Here is a 17,561-nt window from a genome sequence, read left to right as displayed (position 1 = left end):
TCAATGTTAATGTCAAATATGACTATTATAAATTGCCAATGGTAGACCCTCTGATGATGTTCTTCTAAGTCTAAGTTAGTAAAAATCAGACAAAAAAAGTCAGACAAGTTCGTTAGAATCTAACGTCTGGTCTGGTGATCTAACCTTGTCAGATATAGGGTCGTCCAAATTTCGCTCCATTCATATGCGCGCTTGAGCTGCATGCGCATGCCTCCGGCATTCACTCCAATCCCCCCGTTACGCCGATCAGTGTACTGACCGGGGAATTGGCATATACCACGGGGTACACACTTGAGTCCACCCATACAATGTCAGACACATGAAAAGCAGAAAGTCAACTATTAATTTTCGTCAACATAAATGTATCAAGTTATATATTTTTTTAATTAATAATGTGTAGTAAGTGCGGGCGGGAAATTTTTATGTTGTCAGCGGGAGGTCGGGAGGATTTTCTAAATGTTCCCTAAAGCGGGAGATCTCCCACTCACGGCGGGAGAGTTGGAGCCTCTGTATATAGATTGAGGCACTGCCTAAAAGCAGAGCTCCCATCTGTTTCTGGGTTGTAGAATTTTCTTATATCATAGCCAGCCTCTTTTGTTTTATTTCTTTACCATTATAGTTACATTACTGTTTCCTTATGTTGTTCAAAACAGACACAGAAAGAGAATAGCTCTGGCCTGATGAGTAGAGTCAAGGCAGTGATTTTATTTACAAATTCGATTTCACCATTGCTTAGATCTCATCTCATCTACTCTCGCCGCTTTATCCTGTTCTACAGGGTCACAGGCAAGCTGGAGCCTATCCCAGCTGACTACGGGCGAAAGGCGGGGTACACCCTGGACAAGTCACCAGGTCATCACAGGGCTGACACATAAACACAGACAACCATTCACACCTACGGTCAATTTAGAGTCACCAGTTAACCTAACCTGCATGTCTTTGGACTGTGGGGGAAACCGGAGCACCCGGAGGAAACCCACGCAGACACGGGGAGAACATGGAAACTCCACACAGAAAGGCCCTCACCAGCCATGGGGCTCGAACCCAGGACCTTCTTGCTGTGAGGTGACAGCGCTAACCACTACACCACCGTGCGCATTGCTGAGATAAGAATACAAAAAAAAACATCTTGGAAAAATAATATCATTTTGAAAACAAAATATCATACAATGAATACCCTGCCTGGTACGAAAACCCAGGATCAAGACCTAGTGGGATTAGAACCTCCTGGGAACCGACTCCTCGTCCGAATTCAGCGCATGTAGCTCTGGGGAGTAAAGCTTTGACTTTGAAAAGACAATTGAGGTTTCGTTAAAAAAAGTGCAATTGAGGAAATATTTAAAACACTCAACATCGTCATTATCAACATACTAATATTAAGAAATTGTGTTATGAAAGACCATTAAAGAGTTTTCTAGAGTTTGTTCGTAAAAGATGAACATATTTTTCAGGTCCTTATTACACGGTTATCAAAATGAATAATGCACGTAATAGCAGCGCTCCTGCACCCAAAAGCGAGTGGACCCCCATAGGCATAGAGTGTGGATACATAAAGAAACCCATCAAGTTGTTTTCTGATGGTTTCGGTCCTGTGTGCCTGCCACCATACCAATGTTAGTAATTACGAGTCATACACACCGCCGAGTAGCCCTTCCATCCATTATCTGTAGCCACTTATCCTGTTCTACACGGTCACAGGCAAGCTGGAGCCTATCCCAGCTGATTATGGGTGAGAGGCGGGGTACACCCTGGACAAGTCACCAGGTCATTGCAGGGCTCACACATAGACACAAACAACCATTCACACCTATGGTCAATTTAGAGCCACCAATTAACTTAACCTGCATGCCTTTGGACTGTGGGGGAAACTAGAGCGCCCGAAGGAAACCCAGGCAGACACGAGGAGAGCATGCAAACTCCACACAGAAAGGCCCGCGTCGGCCGCTGGGCTCAAAGCCAGGACCTTGTTGCTGTGAGGTGACAGTCCTAACCACTACACCACCGTGCCACCCCCGCCTAGTAGCCAGTGTCAGTAATTACCAGTCATACACACTGCCTAGGCGGCACGGTGGTGTAGTGGTTAGCGCTGTTGCATCACAGCAAGAAGATCTGGGTTCGAGCCCCATGGCCAGTGAGGGCCTTTCTGTGCAGAGTTTGCATGTTCTCTCTGTTTCTGCCGGGTGCTCCGGTTTCCCCCACAGTCCAAAGACATGCAGGTTAGGTTAACTGGTGACTCTAAATTGACCGTGAGTGTGAATGGTTGTCTGTGTCTATGTGTCAGCCCTGTGATGACCTGGTGACTTGTCCAGGGTGTACCCCGCCTTTCGCCCGTAGTCAGCTGGGATAGGCTCCAGCTTGCCTGCGACCCTGTAGAACAGGATAAAGCGGCAAGAGATAATGAGATGAGATGACACACCGCCTAGTGGCCAGCGTCAGTAATTACCAGTCATACACACCGCCTAGTGGCCAGTGTTATAGTATAGTATAGTATAGTATAGTATAGTATAGTATAGTATAGTATAGTATAGTATAGTATAGTGTAGTCAGACACATCAAGCAAAATGTGAACTGGTGCCTTTTGCTATTTTGGATTTTTGAAAAAAGTATTTTTCAAATTTTTATATAAAAAATTGATTTTGACTTAGTTTCTCAGAGCAGTGTTCGTTTCTGGACCATATATCTAAAACTATTCATGATCCTGATTTGAAACTTGGTATGCATGTTAACAAGGTGATGTTACATGTTCCTAACATTTTTTTAACGCTTCACCCTTACCCCAACTGCTCCTTGGGTGCTGTAGCATAGCTGGCCACTGCTGTGGGTATGTTTGTGTTCTCAATGCTCACTTGTGTGTGTTCACTGCTTCAGATGGGTTAAATGCACAGGAGAAATTTCACTGTGTGCTTCAGTCTGTGCTTGAGTGTACGTGTAACAAATAAAGGCTTCTTCTTCTTCTTAAATCTACTCGGCTCGATAACACATGTTCAGTACTGACACAGATACTAATAAACAATCCTGTTGTCATTGCAGTGTGATTCTTGCCGTCTACAAAGATCTCGTTTCTCCATGAATAAAAACAAAAGCATGTCACATAAAATGATCAGTGATCAGGTTTATTTTACACCCAAATGCTTGACACTCGGCATCTTTAGGGCTGTTTACAACAATTTAGAAGCAATGTGTCCACGAGCTCCACTAGCCTCGCTAAATCATGTTTAGAGCGCTGTTTGGAGTGAAACCATCTGACTGCCATCTTACCACTCACATTGTGGAGCAGCATGCTCATTCAGACTACTGGAAGCTACACAAAACTTTTTCTGTATTTTTAGGCTCTGAATGAGATTCTCTCACAACATGATCAAAATGTGCGCTGTTCAGTTAATACTGTATCTTCAGCTACTATTAACACATCATATCCATCTTCCATCAAATACTGCCTGGAAACACAATAAACTCTCTCAACAACCTCTCTCTTCTCCTTTCTGCATTTCATCCGCGTGTGCTATAGCCAAAACAGCTGGAGCATCTGTATCTACTGTTGTACAAAAAGCAGTTCCTCCTTCTTCAAATACTGCATCAGGCACAAACACAAACAGGCTTTACACCCTCTCCTTCAACTACAGCATCGGGGTTTTAGTAAAAAATGACAGTAATTGCTGTAACTGATTCCGCAGTGCCAAATACATTACTGTTTCTGAAATGTGATCAGGAAATTTTACTGGGGCACAGCAGATATATATTGGGGCACGTGCCCCAGTAAAATGGGTCTGGCGATGCTGATGGACAACTCATAAATTCAAGCAACAGGCTAAACGCAAGCTTGACACTTACTGTGCAGTGAGCTCTTTGGGATGGCGCTTCTGACTTTTGTTTCCAGACCGTAGGAACTGCTCCGTGTACCAGACATCGCTCAAATCCTTCTATATGAATCTGCATGACAAATTTATCTTTTTCAAAATGTATGGAGCAGACACCAAACCATCCTGTTGGCTTGAAGTTACCTCTCTTCGTCAGTACAAATCAAATCCATTCGTTTCACAAGTGTCCTGCCGACTTTGGGCTACAATGGATCAAAATTCTGCTTTTTTAATCGGCTACACTTGAACAGCCTTGAAGGACACACCCCTGAGGAGGCATGCTTTGGTTTTAGTTTTGTTGCAGAATAAAAAAAAAATTGTTAAAAACGTGTTACACTTTGCAAAGCAGACGAAGCCAGAAATGCCATGAACTTTCAAGTGTTTCGCATATGACGTCACTTCATTGAATGAACAGTAACTTACCAGGAACGCGTTCGTGTAATGGCGGATTCAAAGAGCCAAACTTTACCAACTAAACAGAACATGTTCCCGGTCTCATATTAAAATGCAATTTAGACAGTAAACTATTTAACATGTCTAGTTTTATAAGGTATAATTTATAAGGTATAATAAGAAATGTGAGAAATTTTAATTTTTAGCTCACCTGGACCAAAGGTCTGGTGGGCCAATGCCATGGGCTGCAGGTCTGTGTAAAGAGGTAGGGTTGGTTTCCTGCAGCAGAACTTGAAAACTGTGACAAATAATATTTTGAAAGTTGGTATAGAGGGTAGGGGATATAGATGACTCTGTCTTCTTGTTTGTTTATTGTGGCTGAATTATATATATATTATATGTGTTCTTTATGTGTGTCTCTTGCAGGTCTGTTTAATATATTTTTGAGCCCAAATCTGATTGGATGTACTGTATCTATTTTACACTAAAATCTGGTAAAGGATGATCTAAGCACTTTCAGAGACTTGTGTAAAATAAAACCACAGCGGCCTCCACACAAGGAGGTTGGGTTTGATTACACACAGCTGCAAAGGAAACAGTAACAAAGAGACAGGGACAACCAACACTGCATGAAAATCCACAGCAGTGAAGAAACCACATTACCTGACTTAAATGTAAATTATTTAGAGTTATGCAGACATGTTATATCTACCTCCATTCATGCAGTATTTCAGTATCTACAGAGAATTAATGAAGTATCATGGCCCTGTAAAATGTCTTTAGGAGGCAGTTAGTCACACCACCATATTGAGGCAGGGTTTTTACGTTACTCAGAGCATATTTACTGTTGATATCAGGTGACATCAGTGTTTCCCGCAGAAAATTGCTTAGTCAAGGTGGTGAGTCTTCGGTGGGCATCATGCGCGGCACGGATAGTGGTCCGGGGGGGGTTGTCGGGCCGTAACGCGTCACACGTTGCACAGATAGTCCGGGGGGGGGGGGGGGGGGTAGTAGTACTACAATAATAACAAAGCTGTGTAGAACTGTAAAATAGGTATTTATTGAAATTAAATGTCACAACTACTTACAAAAACTGAGATAAAATGGTTTCCTGGCCAATAAAAGTGCTCTCAGTACAGCAGCAAGAAAAAAGTAACAAAAAGTGCAGGTCATTTACATAAGGGAAAAACGGTTAGAAACAACATAGAGTGCAACATTTACTAGGCTACTTATGGCACATCTTGCAAGTCTTGTCCTTGCAGGCCATCCTTCTGGGTTTTTCAAAAAACAGCTCCAGTGCTCTGCTGTAATTGAACTGCCCTACTGGTGGGCCATTTATGCTAATCGTCATTGGGACAGATCGTTTTTTTTTTTTTAACTATTATAATTTATTTACGGCCCATCAGAGGAATGTTGGTGTGCAACGGCGAAAAATGTATGGCTTTGCCATCTAGCCTATGATTACCCTCCCCTTTTGTTGAGGAGGAAAATGCATGACCCTCTCTCATAACATCCAGACTAAATAGCTGCCCCTTCCTTCCACAAAAAAAGTTGCGTGACCATTCCCTGTTTTCCTCCGGTGGACCCAACGAGAGTAATCTCGCTGGGTGGACCAACAAAAATAACGGAAGGGTCCCACGAATGTAGCCTACAGCCATAATTTATATTGCCTACCTTAATACATTTATATTAGGCCTACTTATATTAGCACATGAACATTATATAGCATTAGGCTATATAATTATATTATTATATTATCTTACTTATATTAGTACATGAAAATTAAATTTCACTGTAACAGTGCAAATGCACCGTTTAGATGAGCAGTTACAAATACAACTTACCTTCTTATTCCACCGACGATAATGGCAACGTCTCGACTTTCCCGCTGAACCGTTGAATTTAAAATTAAAATGTTTGTAAATATGGCCTCGAGGACATATGGCGTAGTAATATATCCAACCACTAGGTGCCGCAGTTTAGTCTAGCTGTCAGTCCCTGCGCTGAAATGCATTACCACTTCGGTTTTTTTTTTTGGACGCATTTTTTTTTTTTTTTCTTGGAACCTTGCTAGGGCGGGCGGTCGAGTTACCCAGGGCGGCCGCCTTGCCTGGAAAGTGCTGGGGGAAACACTGGACATGTCAAACAACGTACATGATTTCAACAATATTTACAGGGTCATAATAGACATTAATTAGAACAAACACCAGATATATTTTTTTGGTTATATATTGGGAAATGAAACAAGCTGCTGATACTAAAAGCTTTCAGGTGAGTAACAGCACAATCATAGACCAAAACATTAAATGAAAAGAGAATGTCTGCACTTTTTCCTCACCTAATCTGAAACAGAGAAAACACCGCTATGCCCCACTGAATAGCAAACACCACGAGGAATTTCAGACATTCACAGTGAGTATCTGATATATACAACATACAGAAATGTGATATCTGTATTCCAGCTGTTAGAAATTACACAAGCTGCCAAAGTGTTACACTCTGACAATTCAAATAACCAAATTTTACAATCATGGTGAGCAGAAAACCATCTCAAAATGCACAACACATCGAACATTAAGTTGGATGAGCTACAACAGCAGAAGACCACATCAAGTTCCAGTCCTGTCAGCCAAGAACCGGAATCTGAGGATACAATGGCGATAGACTCACTGAAACTGGACAGTTGAAGATTTAGAGAAAGACGAGGAGAATTTTTTCCCCAGTAATCTTCAACTGTATAATCACCAGCGGCAGCTTGTGGACTAGCAGGACTAAGCCCTCCTGTCTTTCAAAAAAAAAAATCAGTATAATATTTCATTTTTTGGCTTCAACATAGTCTTATTTTGGTTAGGACATTGGACTTGAGTTGAGGCCTCCATTGCTTAGACATTGCCTGTTGGAATTTTGATTTTGTCCAATCACAGCCCGCCTTTTCGGGCTAGGGTCTCGCGCCGCTGGATTTTGGTACAGTAGGCCGGGCTGTACGAACCTGTGGCGAAACTTTCCTCCCACGTTTTTTGGGGGCCGAACCGCAGGGGCGTGGCCTACTGTCTCGCACCTAAAACGTGGTCAAATTGTAACAAATGTGGTATCAGTAGATAGCCCTAAGTGAGACGAAACGGGGGATACTTGTCTGACGTCTGTACGACCTTCCTGTCTGGAACAGCGGCCCAAAACGCACTCGGCCAAAGGCCTCATAAAAATAGTTGAAAATATTCACAAAAAAATCGGGAAAAGGTGCTATTGACTTGGAATCAAGTCTACCCCCCCCCCCCCCCCCCCCCCCCAAAATCGAGGGTGCTGAGCGCGCCTGACTTGGAGCCGAGTCTCTAGCACCTTCACGTCCGGAGCAGCGGCCCGAAAAGCACTCGGCCAAAGGCCTCATAAAAATAGTTGAAAATATTCACAAAAAAATCAGGAAAAGGTGCTATTGACTCGGAATCAAGTCTGCCCCCCGTAAATCGAGGGCGCTGAGCGCGCCTGACTTGGAACCGAGTCTCTAGCACCTTCCTGTCCCGAGATACGCCCAAAGGTGAAAGGTCAGAAAAAAAGTGTAAAAATATTCGTGAAAAATTACCCGAATGTCCCCGCGGCTTCAAAATCATCGCACACCCTAACTTGGGGTCCCCGATTGTGGCTGAGGTGTCCGCGAAGCCGTAGGACCTTTAGTTTCAGAGTTATTCAAAAACAAACCCTAACCCATTCATTTCAATGGAAGGCCCCGCCTTTTCAGGCTAGGGTCTCACGCCGCTGGATTTTGGTACAGTAGGCCGGGCTGTACGAACCTGTGGCAAAACTTTCCTCCCACGTTTTTCGGGGGCCGAACCACAGGGGCGTGGCCTACCGTCTCGCACCTAAAACGCGGTCAAATCGTAACAAATGTGGTATCAGTAGATAGCCCTTAGCAAGACGAAACGGGGGATACTTGTCTGACATCTGTACGACCTTCCTGTCCAGAACAGCGCCCCAAAACGCACTCGGCCAAAGGCCTCATAAAAATAGTTGAAAATATTCACAAAAAAATCAGGAAAAGGTGCTATTGACTCGGAATCAAGTCTACCCCCCCTAAATCGAGGGCGCTGAGCGCGCCTGACTTGGAACCGAGTCTCTAGCACCTTCCTGTCCCGAGATACGCCCAAAGGTGAAAGGTCAGAAAAAAAGTGTAAAAATATTCGTGAAAAATTACCCGAATGTCCCCGCGGCTTCAAGATCGTCGCACACCCTAATTTGGGGTCCCCGATCGTGGCTGAGGCATCCGCGAAGCCGTAGGACCTTTAGTTTCAGAGTTATTCAAAAACAAACCCTAACCCATTCATTTCAATGGAAGGCCGGTAGTGAAAATTTCCCAAGTCCCACTTGCCAAAAAACTTCCCAGCGGAAGGTGTTAGGAGCACGTTTCAGCCCATTTGGAGTCTATCGGTACCTATTTTGGAGACATGATTTTTTAAAAATGTTTTTGAAAGGTTAAGCCTCGTTCCGGGTATAGGATACTGTCAATAGGCCTAATTCCGGAATTGAAGTCCAATGCCCTAACCTGGTCCAAACTCAATTTTGACGTGCTGGGACGTGCCCTCGGACCCTAAGCCATGCCCCCAAGGTGTTTTTTTGGGAAACCGGACAACTTTATCAGGAAAAAGGCCCATAACTCGGTCCACGAAAGACACCCGAGAAAACTTTTACCATAGGGCCGGACAGACCCGGCTCCTCTACCAAAACCCAAAGGCGCGAAACCTAGGCCCAAAAAAATTGACCGTTTTTGGAGGGAAAATGAAATTCCAACCTGTAAGTCTAAGCAATGAGTTAGGTTAGGATTTGTTCCGGAAATGAAGTCTATTTCCCTAACCCGATATTTGGCTGTTGGAACTCCTTCACTTCAGAGCGAGCCCTTTTGCAGGCTGAAAGTTGTATGTGTACAAAAAAGGATGCGTGGGGCTCAGGGTAACCATATTTAACGGATTTTTGAAAAAAAAAATTGGCCTCGTTGCCAGCCCCTACGGATGGGTCAAAGGCCTAATACCCTTACTCGACACCGTGGGCCTAAAATCATCCAAAAATTTTTTTTTCCACTCCCAGGGCTTATATGGGATGCTGAAACACAATATCCCATCAGAAATGACTTTTCTGACTTTCTTAGGCTACGTTTACATTACGTCGAATCAGCGGATCATCCTTAAAACGATTCGCGTTTACACTAAAACCGTTAGCCGTGCACACAGCAACGCCAATACGCGGATACGCTCGGCTCTGCAGGCATCCTGCGCTCCAAATCACTCTGCCCTGAACAGCGAGTGCCCTCTGGAGGGTGCGCACTCTGGCCCTGCGCAGCTCACACAGCGCGCGAGTGAAGTGCACAAGCCACGATTCGGGACTGAGCCGCTGTGTGTGAGATCCCAGAGCATATCACTTACTACTTGCAAGTGGAAGGATGGCAAGCCTAAAGACAATCATAACTACACAATGGGCAGTATTTGCATCAGTATTTGCAGTATTTTCATACTTTTATACTCTTTAATGAAAGGTGATACAAGGCGGAAGTCCGCGCCGTTTTTCAGCAGTCGCGTCACATGACCAACGCCAGCGAATCAGGAAGGTGGATGTCACAGTGACGTTGTCCAATGACGACGCCAGCTAGAGCTCAGCACAAGCGTATCCGCGTATCTGCGTATTCGCAATGTTTACACAGCACCGGAGCTGACACGATCTGGATTGAATACGTGGACGCTGGCGTATTCCCGTTTCCAGGCGATTCCAGGCGGTTTAATGTAAACGGACAGTGCATCCGCGAAGCAAACGAGACAGATACGGTCTAGTGTAAACGTAGCCTTAGAAGAAGCTCTCTGCTGCTACTGCCCATCCCCCACACACTTCTTTGAAGAAGCTCTCTGCTGCTACTGCCCATCCCCCACACACTTCTTTCACAAACAAAGGAGAGGTAAGTCAAACACAGGGTCTCTTATGTAGACAATATTTTTGGACTGTTTGGTCAGTTAGGAGATTAATCTTGAAGTAAGGAACATAATCTATTGTGTACACATTTTTCTGGAATGGAATATCTGTTGGACTTCAAGACTAGGGAATCGTATGTTATCACATGTGTAACTACTTTTTATTTATATTTTAGCATGCCGCTGTGTCCATTATGCGATGTGGACCACAAATACCTCCTCCAACACCTCAGGAAAGGCCATCATGTGGTAAACAATGATGAGCTGGACCTATTAATGTTGTACACGAGTGGGCGGTGAGTTTTTTTTTTTTTAACAATATTGTATCAACTCAATGTCTGATATAATAGCATTTGATGTTTTTATATGTTTTTATGAGTTTAATTTTTTTAAGTTTTATTTCTCTTTATTTACTTCAGAGGAGTGAAGGGAAGACTTTATTGTATGGAGTGCCAGATAAAATATGTCCGGCTGGACAAACATTTCCTCCAGTCACACAAGAACTGGACGGTGAGCTTTTTGCACAGATATTTGCACACACATAAGAAACATGACATTGAGACATTGAGCTTTTTAAAAATATAATTGTACACAAAAGAATTCTGACAAGATGAGACAACAATTCTGTTTAAATCACTACACACTTATTACCATTCTTTATTAGGCTGAACAACGGAAGGACATGTACAACCAGGGGATACAAAAAAAAGCACTTGATGGCCTCAGGGCTCTGAGGTTGACTTTCCCGGTTCTTCCAATGGTCAGCCAGCTGGACATCACAGAAGAAGATCTCAGGGAGGCGCCAGCTGACCCAATCCCGCCCGCCTCCCCTGATGCCCCCGCCGGTCCTGCCGCCTCCCCCGATGCCCCCACCGGTCCTGCTGCCTCCTGTGATGCCCCCGCCGGTCCTGCTGCCTCCCGTGATGCCCCTGCCGGTCCTGCTGCCACCTCCTCTGCTGCACCGGCACCCGCAAAAGGACGCTCCATCCTCTCATGCCCCGGGTGTCGGGCAAGGGAAGAGGCAATCCGGCGCCTCCGCCATAACAACATTCTGCTTCAGGCCAAAATCAAGCTCCTTATGGGGAAAAAAGAAAAAAAGAGGGTGAAGTTTCAGAAGAGGAGGGAAGCTGCCACTGAAGATGACAGTGGAGAGCCTGGATATGGTTTGTATATTTTTTAAATGCTTTTTTCCCCACAGCTCTCCAAAGATTCATTTCCTTGCTAAACGGAGGCAGCTGTGACCTAATGGTTAGGGAGGTGGAGTTAAGATCAGAGAGTTGCAGGTTCAAACCCCACCCCTACTTCTCCCTACACCTCGATCCATGGCTGAAGTGCCCTTGAGCAAGACACCCAACCCCACATTGCTCCAGGGACTGTAACAAGATTGGTTCCAAGTCACCTATCCCCGCAATAGGGTCGGTTCCACAAATCAAGTCTATTGGCCTAACCCTAACTGTAAATCGCATTGGAAAAAACTGTCAGCAAAGGGTAATGTAATTTATTGTTAACTTCCTGCTGCATTTTTGTAGAAATACTCCTCTCAAAATATAAGGGACGCATCACCACCGAGAATGCCACATGCAAAGAGCAGAGCAACACGCAGCAGCGCGTGCAGTCGGTGCGCCAGTTCCTTATTAACAGTGCGGTGGGCGACGTGCCACATGCTGACCTGTTATATCTGCGCGACCACAGCAGGATCCGGGAGTAAGTACTGTTTTGTTAAATGTGCAGTAAACAGTATTTCATTGCCCTGTATTTATACTGAGCAATCACAAGGTTGAATCTATTCTGATAAAAAAAAGTGTAATGTCAATGTAATGAATGTTGTGATGATCACTTATGTGGTCATGTGTGTCAAAGAAGTTGTCATTTGTGTCAAATCCCCAAAAATTGTCTTTTTTAACTTTTTTAGAGCTGTGAGAACATGGGTTGCATCCGGCCTGAAGCCCACCACGGTCAAAAAGAAAATTATTGATACCAAGGATTTTCTTAAGTGGGTGGGAAGGGCGTGGCCGGGGGGTGTCCGGCTCTCACAGAGATCCATAGAGGGTCTCAAAGATGAGCTCTCTAGAGAGCTACGAAATCTGAGGGGCAGCGTGACGTCGCACGTGGTGTCTGTCAGGCGCAACAAATCCGGTAAGGTCATTACTGTGTCAGGGCCCAATCTGTAGACTGCAAACATAGATTAATTTCATTTAATATTTAATAGATATATTTCCCATATAGTCCTATTCATGTGTGCACTGTACCGTGAAGCTTTTGAAATCTCAATATACTTTTGAAATGATGATAAAGGTTGTCTATTCTATTCTATTCTATTCTATTCTATTCTATTCTATTCTGTTCTATTCTATTCTGCATTCCAGAAAATGTCCTCCCCTTGGCTGTACACTGCAGCTTCATTAAAAAGGCCAACAAGCTCCTGCCCCAATTTTTCAGTAAGTCTATACATACATTTACATATCCAAAATTATAAGGGTGTTAATGACTTACAATTGTTTATGCATATATTTTTTCCTGTAATATTTTATTTACGTTTTCTTAGAGAAAGCTGTGACAACCAAAAAAAGGCCCCAAATTCAGAGATTTCTTGCCCTGCTGGCGGGGCTGATAATTAGTGAGACTGGCCACAGGATCACAGTGTTGAAAAACATGAGGGGGACTGATGTCCTAGAGGCTCGGGAAGCGGGGCAGTGCCACGTGATATACGTATGTTTTCATCTCCATTCATGTGTTTAGTAAAGCTCTTTCATATATTTTAAAAACAATATATTTCATATATTGGACATATGGGGCAGCCGTGGCTTAACCGCCCCTTTGGATAAGTGTAATGTAATGTAATATGTCTGTTTTACTCATCGTGTCCTCATACAGGTGAAGGAGCACAAGACACGCCGCACATTTGGCGATGCCAGGGTGCCTGTGCACGCCAATGTCTACCGCATGATGAAGACCTGGATGAAAAGGAGGGAGGACCTGCAGGGCTGGGGAGGCCCCTTCTTTTTTTCCAGTAGTGCTGGGGGGAGGGCGCCACTCCTCTTGGAGGATTTTAAGAGAACCTGGCTGGACCTGGGCTTCCCCGCACCCCCACCAACGTTTAACGCTCTAAGGAGCTCATTGGCCACTCATGCGAGTACAAGAACGGTCCCTGTCACAGTATGTATGTATGTATGAAAGTATGTTTGTATTATATATGAGTTCAATATCAAATTTAATTGTTCATGTCTCCAAAACACGTACCAATACACTCCAAATGGCCTGAAACATGCTCCTAACAACTTTCCCCAGGAGGATTTAGGGCTGTGGGAGAACAAGCCCGAAGTGTCCCCATGACCTTCTGTTCCATACTGTTCTATTAAAAGTGTGTTTTGAAATGTTTGATGTTATTGTATTTCTTTAAAGTTTTTTTGGCTTATTAAAGATATGGAAGTGCATTAAAGTTATTGAATTGCAATAAAATGTTTTTTGGTGTCCAGGTTCCAGATATCAAGTCACAACCCTATTTTGTTCCATATATCAAGTCTCAATTCCAGATATCAAGTCTGAATTCCAGATATCAAGTCTCAATTCCAGATATCGAGTCTCGATATCTGGAATTGAGACTTGATATCTGGAATTGAGACTTGATATCTGGAATTGAGACTTGATATATGGAATTGAGACTTGATATCTGGAATTAAGTCTGAATTCCAGATATCAAGTCTGAATTCCAGATATCAAGTCTCCATTCCAGATAGCAATGGCATTTGATAGAGGAGCCCAGTCTGTACGACCCTGTGGTGAAAGTTTCCTCCAATGTCTTTCAGGGAGCGAGATATAAGGGTTTTTCCTGATAAAGTTGTCTGTTTTCCAAAGAAAAGAGTGTGGTGAAGTGTCTTATGGTCTGGTGGCACATGTCAGCACATCAGAATTGAGTTTGGAGCAAGTTCCAAAAAACTAGTCTGGAACCCAGAAACCGAGTCTAGGGGGTGTGGCTTAGGGCCAGGGTTGGTGCCCCAGTCTATCAGAATGGAGTTTGGAGCAAGTTCCAAAAAAGCAGTCTGAAATTCCACAAACTAGGTTCTTGGAATATTCCAGGAACCTAGTCTGTGACAATGGCCACCTGGTGGTAGGGTACTATATTGCAACAAAATTAGTGGAAATTAGGCTTAAGGGGTTTTATTGCGGTATAAAATTGTAGGAAGGTCGAAAATTTATTTCAAAGGTGTCAAAAAATTTGTAATAACCTTCTACACAATCTCCAAAAGTGACCTATGCCACAGGATTATTATTTAATAGCTTTTTTAAATTTGGGACTTGATTTGTGGAATCAAATTCCACCTAGACAGTCTATTCTCCTACATTTTCAAATGTTTTAAAGATTGCTATTTTGGACTTTTGTGAAGCCAAGTACAACAGCACCATCATAAAGAAGAAGAAAAGAAAAATAAACAATGATATAAAATGAGGCTTTGGGCAAACTGAATGAGCCCAGCGCTGTAGATTCACTCAGCGAATCAGGAACAGCCTTGTCAGATGATTACACAGAGTGACACGCCCCCTAGTTATAATCTCCATATGGACTAATACTAACCCCATTTCCAGAAAAGTTGAGATATTTTCCAAAAAGCAATTAACACAAATATCTGTGATGTGTTAATTCATGTGAACCTTTATTTAACTGACAAAAGGACAAAGATGACAAAGATGAGATTTTCAAAAATTTTACTCACCAACTTAATTGTATTTTGTAAATATAAACAAACTCAGAATTTGATGCCTGCAACACACTAAAAAAAAAAAGTTGGTTTATCTAATGGTTATTAGATGGTTTCAAGATGGTGGCATGTACGGTACGGCTGCAGCAGCCCCTCGCAAACCCAATAACATGGTGTTTTGAAATGTTTCTTCATCTATGTCTACATGTTTGTATATGTTAAGACACAAGTACAGTCGCCAGTTTCTGTTGAATATTGGCAGAACAAGTGAACACAGCTTGACAAGCAGCACAAGAACAAAATCTCTAGAGCCTTAGTCTGCCAGATCACATCACTGACTTCAAGTACTGTTTCCTATCAGGAGAGGGGGCACTGCAGGCATTGTGAGAGGAAGCAGGAAAGGGGAAAGTGCAGAGGGACACGGGCTAGGCTAGCGGCTCATCCAAATAGACCGGCAGCACCATCCATCATATTCGCCAATGCTCATTCCATAGACAATAAGATGGACCATGTACACCTTCTGAGAGCCACCCAGTGCGACACAAGAAAATGTGTTTGTATTTTCACAGAAACATGGCTAAATAACATCATCCCGGATTCCGCCATACAGCTAGACTGGCTAATGTGCCACATAGCTGACGGAGCCTGGGGAGTGGGAGGTAAGACCAAGCAATGCTCGGTGTCAGGATATGATAGTGGTTTCTAAACACTGTTCAGCTCTGGTGGAGTTTATGATTATGAAGTGCTGAACTTTTTACCTGCTGATGGAATTTACAGCTATTTTGTTAGTAACTGTATACATTCCACCCAGCACTAATAACAGCAACAGAGAGGCAGCACTAAATGAACTGTACCAAGCTATCAGTGAGCAAGGGCCAGCCCACCCAGATAGATTTCTTATTCTTGCTGGGGATTTTAACTCTGCCAATCCAAAGTCTGTTTTACCCAAGCTACACAAACATGTTGATTTCCCGACAAGAGGAAATAATACACTGGACCTTGATTTCACTAACAACAAAGGAGCATACAAGGCTGCCCCCTCCCCCACCTCGGACTCTCTGACCACATCACAGTTATGCTAAAGCCAGCATACAGGCCAAGGGTGAAAGTGACCGAATCAGTTCTGAAAGAGATACACGTACGTGTGCAGCCAGAAGGTGCTACTTCTGCACTTCAGAACTGTTTTGACATTACAGACTGGGACAGTGATGCAGGCAGCCATGTACAACCAAAACATAGACCTACTAACCCTTCACACACCTTCTTCAGTCCCCTGCCTTCTGGAAAAAGGTACCAGAGCCTCCAAGCTAGCTCCACCAGACTGGCGAGCAGCTTTATATACCATGCTGTCAGGATGCTGAATTCTCTCTTTCCCCTATCTCCAAATAACTCAGTCTGTTACTAAAATCCATCTGTAGTATTGTCAAGTAATAAAGCACTTGTCACTTTATGACACTTCCTCACCTCAACATCTGCTCATGACTCATCCTGTAAATGGATCATGATTTGCATATTGCAGATACTCCCATATCCTTAGCCATTTTGCACTGTTACTATTACCATTTGCACTAATACAATTTGCGCTGTTTCTGCTTGTGTGGTATTGTGTGTGTGTGCTTTTTTTTAAATCAATGCTTGTTTTGTTTGTGTATTTATGTCTACACTGAGGGTCTTGGAGAAACAATATTCCAATCTGTGAAAAAGCCCGTTTGCATGACTCCGTCCTCCATTGCACAGTTGCTCTGTTCACTAGCTGAGCTCTAGTGCTCCCTTTTTAGTGAGCTCAGTCAGCAGGCTGGTAAAGTCAAAAAAATTAGGAAAAACCTCCTGTAATAACCAGCCAGCCCCTGGAACTGCCTCACCCCTTTTTGGTCTTGAGTCTTGGGCAGGCCACAATCGCTGCATTCTTATCAATTTAGGGACGCACCTGCCCATGACCCAAGTGAAAGCCCAGATACTGTACTTCCACCCACCAAATTGCACACTTCCTTGGGTTTGCTGTGAGTTGTGCATATTTCAGTGATCTCAGGACTGCCCATGGGTTTTGGAAATGCCACTGCCAATGTCCCTGTGTGCTCGTGACAGGAATTGAACTATGATGCAACAGCTGGAGCGCACCTCTGCAGAGCAGGGACCTAATCTGTGAGCAATGTCCACTGAGTAAGCCAGCTGGTCTACGATGTCCAGGGAGACGTGTTCGAAAATGTCAGCAATGATATTCTTCACTTTCTCACCTGCTTGCTCCGGAATGCCAGACACTCGTAGATTCCATCTTCTTTTATAGGCATCCAGGTCGCTGCATTGTTTCTGAGGACACTGTTCTCTTTTTCTAAGATGTGGACTTTACTTTGTAAGGCGACGACTTTATTTGTCACGTCTTCTACCTGTTTCCCCATAGAATCAAGGACGTCGGTGACACTTTTAATGGAATTTGTATTATCTTTAACCATTGCCTCAAGTGACTGCAGCCGTTTGAAAGATTCTTCTTGCATCTTTTCAATTCTTTCCATTATTATTAGCAAAAGCACGATGGGCACAGCCTCTTTATAATCCTCGTCATTGGCACGCGTCTTCGACTTTTTGGCTGGTCGTGGTTTCGGAGTTTCTGGTAGTGGCACGAAACACTGTTCCATTCCGTCTTGTAAAGCATCTGGTTCAAACTTTTCACT

The 17,561-nt window shown here is 43.6% G+C and overlaps 1 protein-coding gene across 1 annotated transcript; it reads left to right on the top strand.

Annotated features, from left to right (window-relative positions):
• The first annotated feature begins 11,028 nt into the window (after window positions 1–11,028).
• Window positions 11,029–15,974, top strand: LOC132883912 (uncharacterized). Its single transcript, XM_060918021.1, has 9 exons — window positions 11,029–11,165; window positions 11,210–11,358; window positions 11,725–11,899; window positions 12,108–12,331; window positions 12,562–12,633; window positions 12,741–12,904; window positions 13,070–13,328; window positions 15,462–15,551; window positions 15,670–15,974. Exons 1-9 carry the CDS (start codon window positions 11,029–11,031, stop codon window positions 15,972–15,974), a joined length of 1,575 nt encoding a protein of 524 aa, XP_060774004.1.
• The last annotated feature ends 1,587 nt before the right edge of the window (window positions 15,975–17,561 follow it).

This window comes from Neoarius graeffei, chromosome 1 (genome assembly GCF_027579695.1).
Source record: "Neoarius graeffei isolate fNeoGra1 chromosome 1, fNeoGra1.pri, whole genome shotgun sequence".
Taxonomy (NCBI): Eukaryota; Metazoa; Chordata; class Actinopteri; order Siluriformes; family Ariidae; genus Neoarius; species Neoarius graeffei.
Note: the sequence above shows the minus strand (reverse complement) of the source record. Positions and strands in the feature narration are given on the sequence as shown.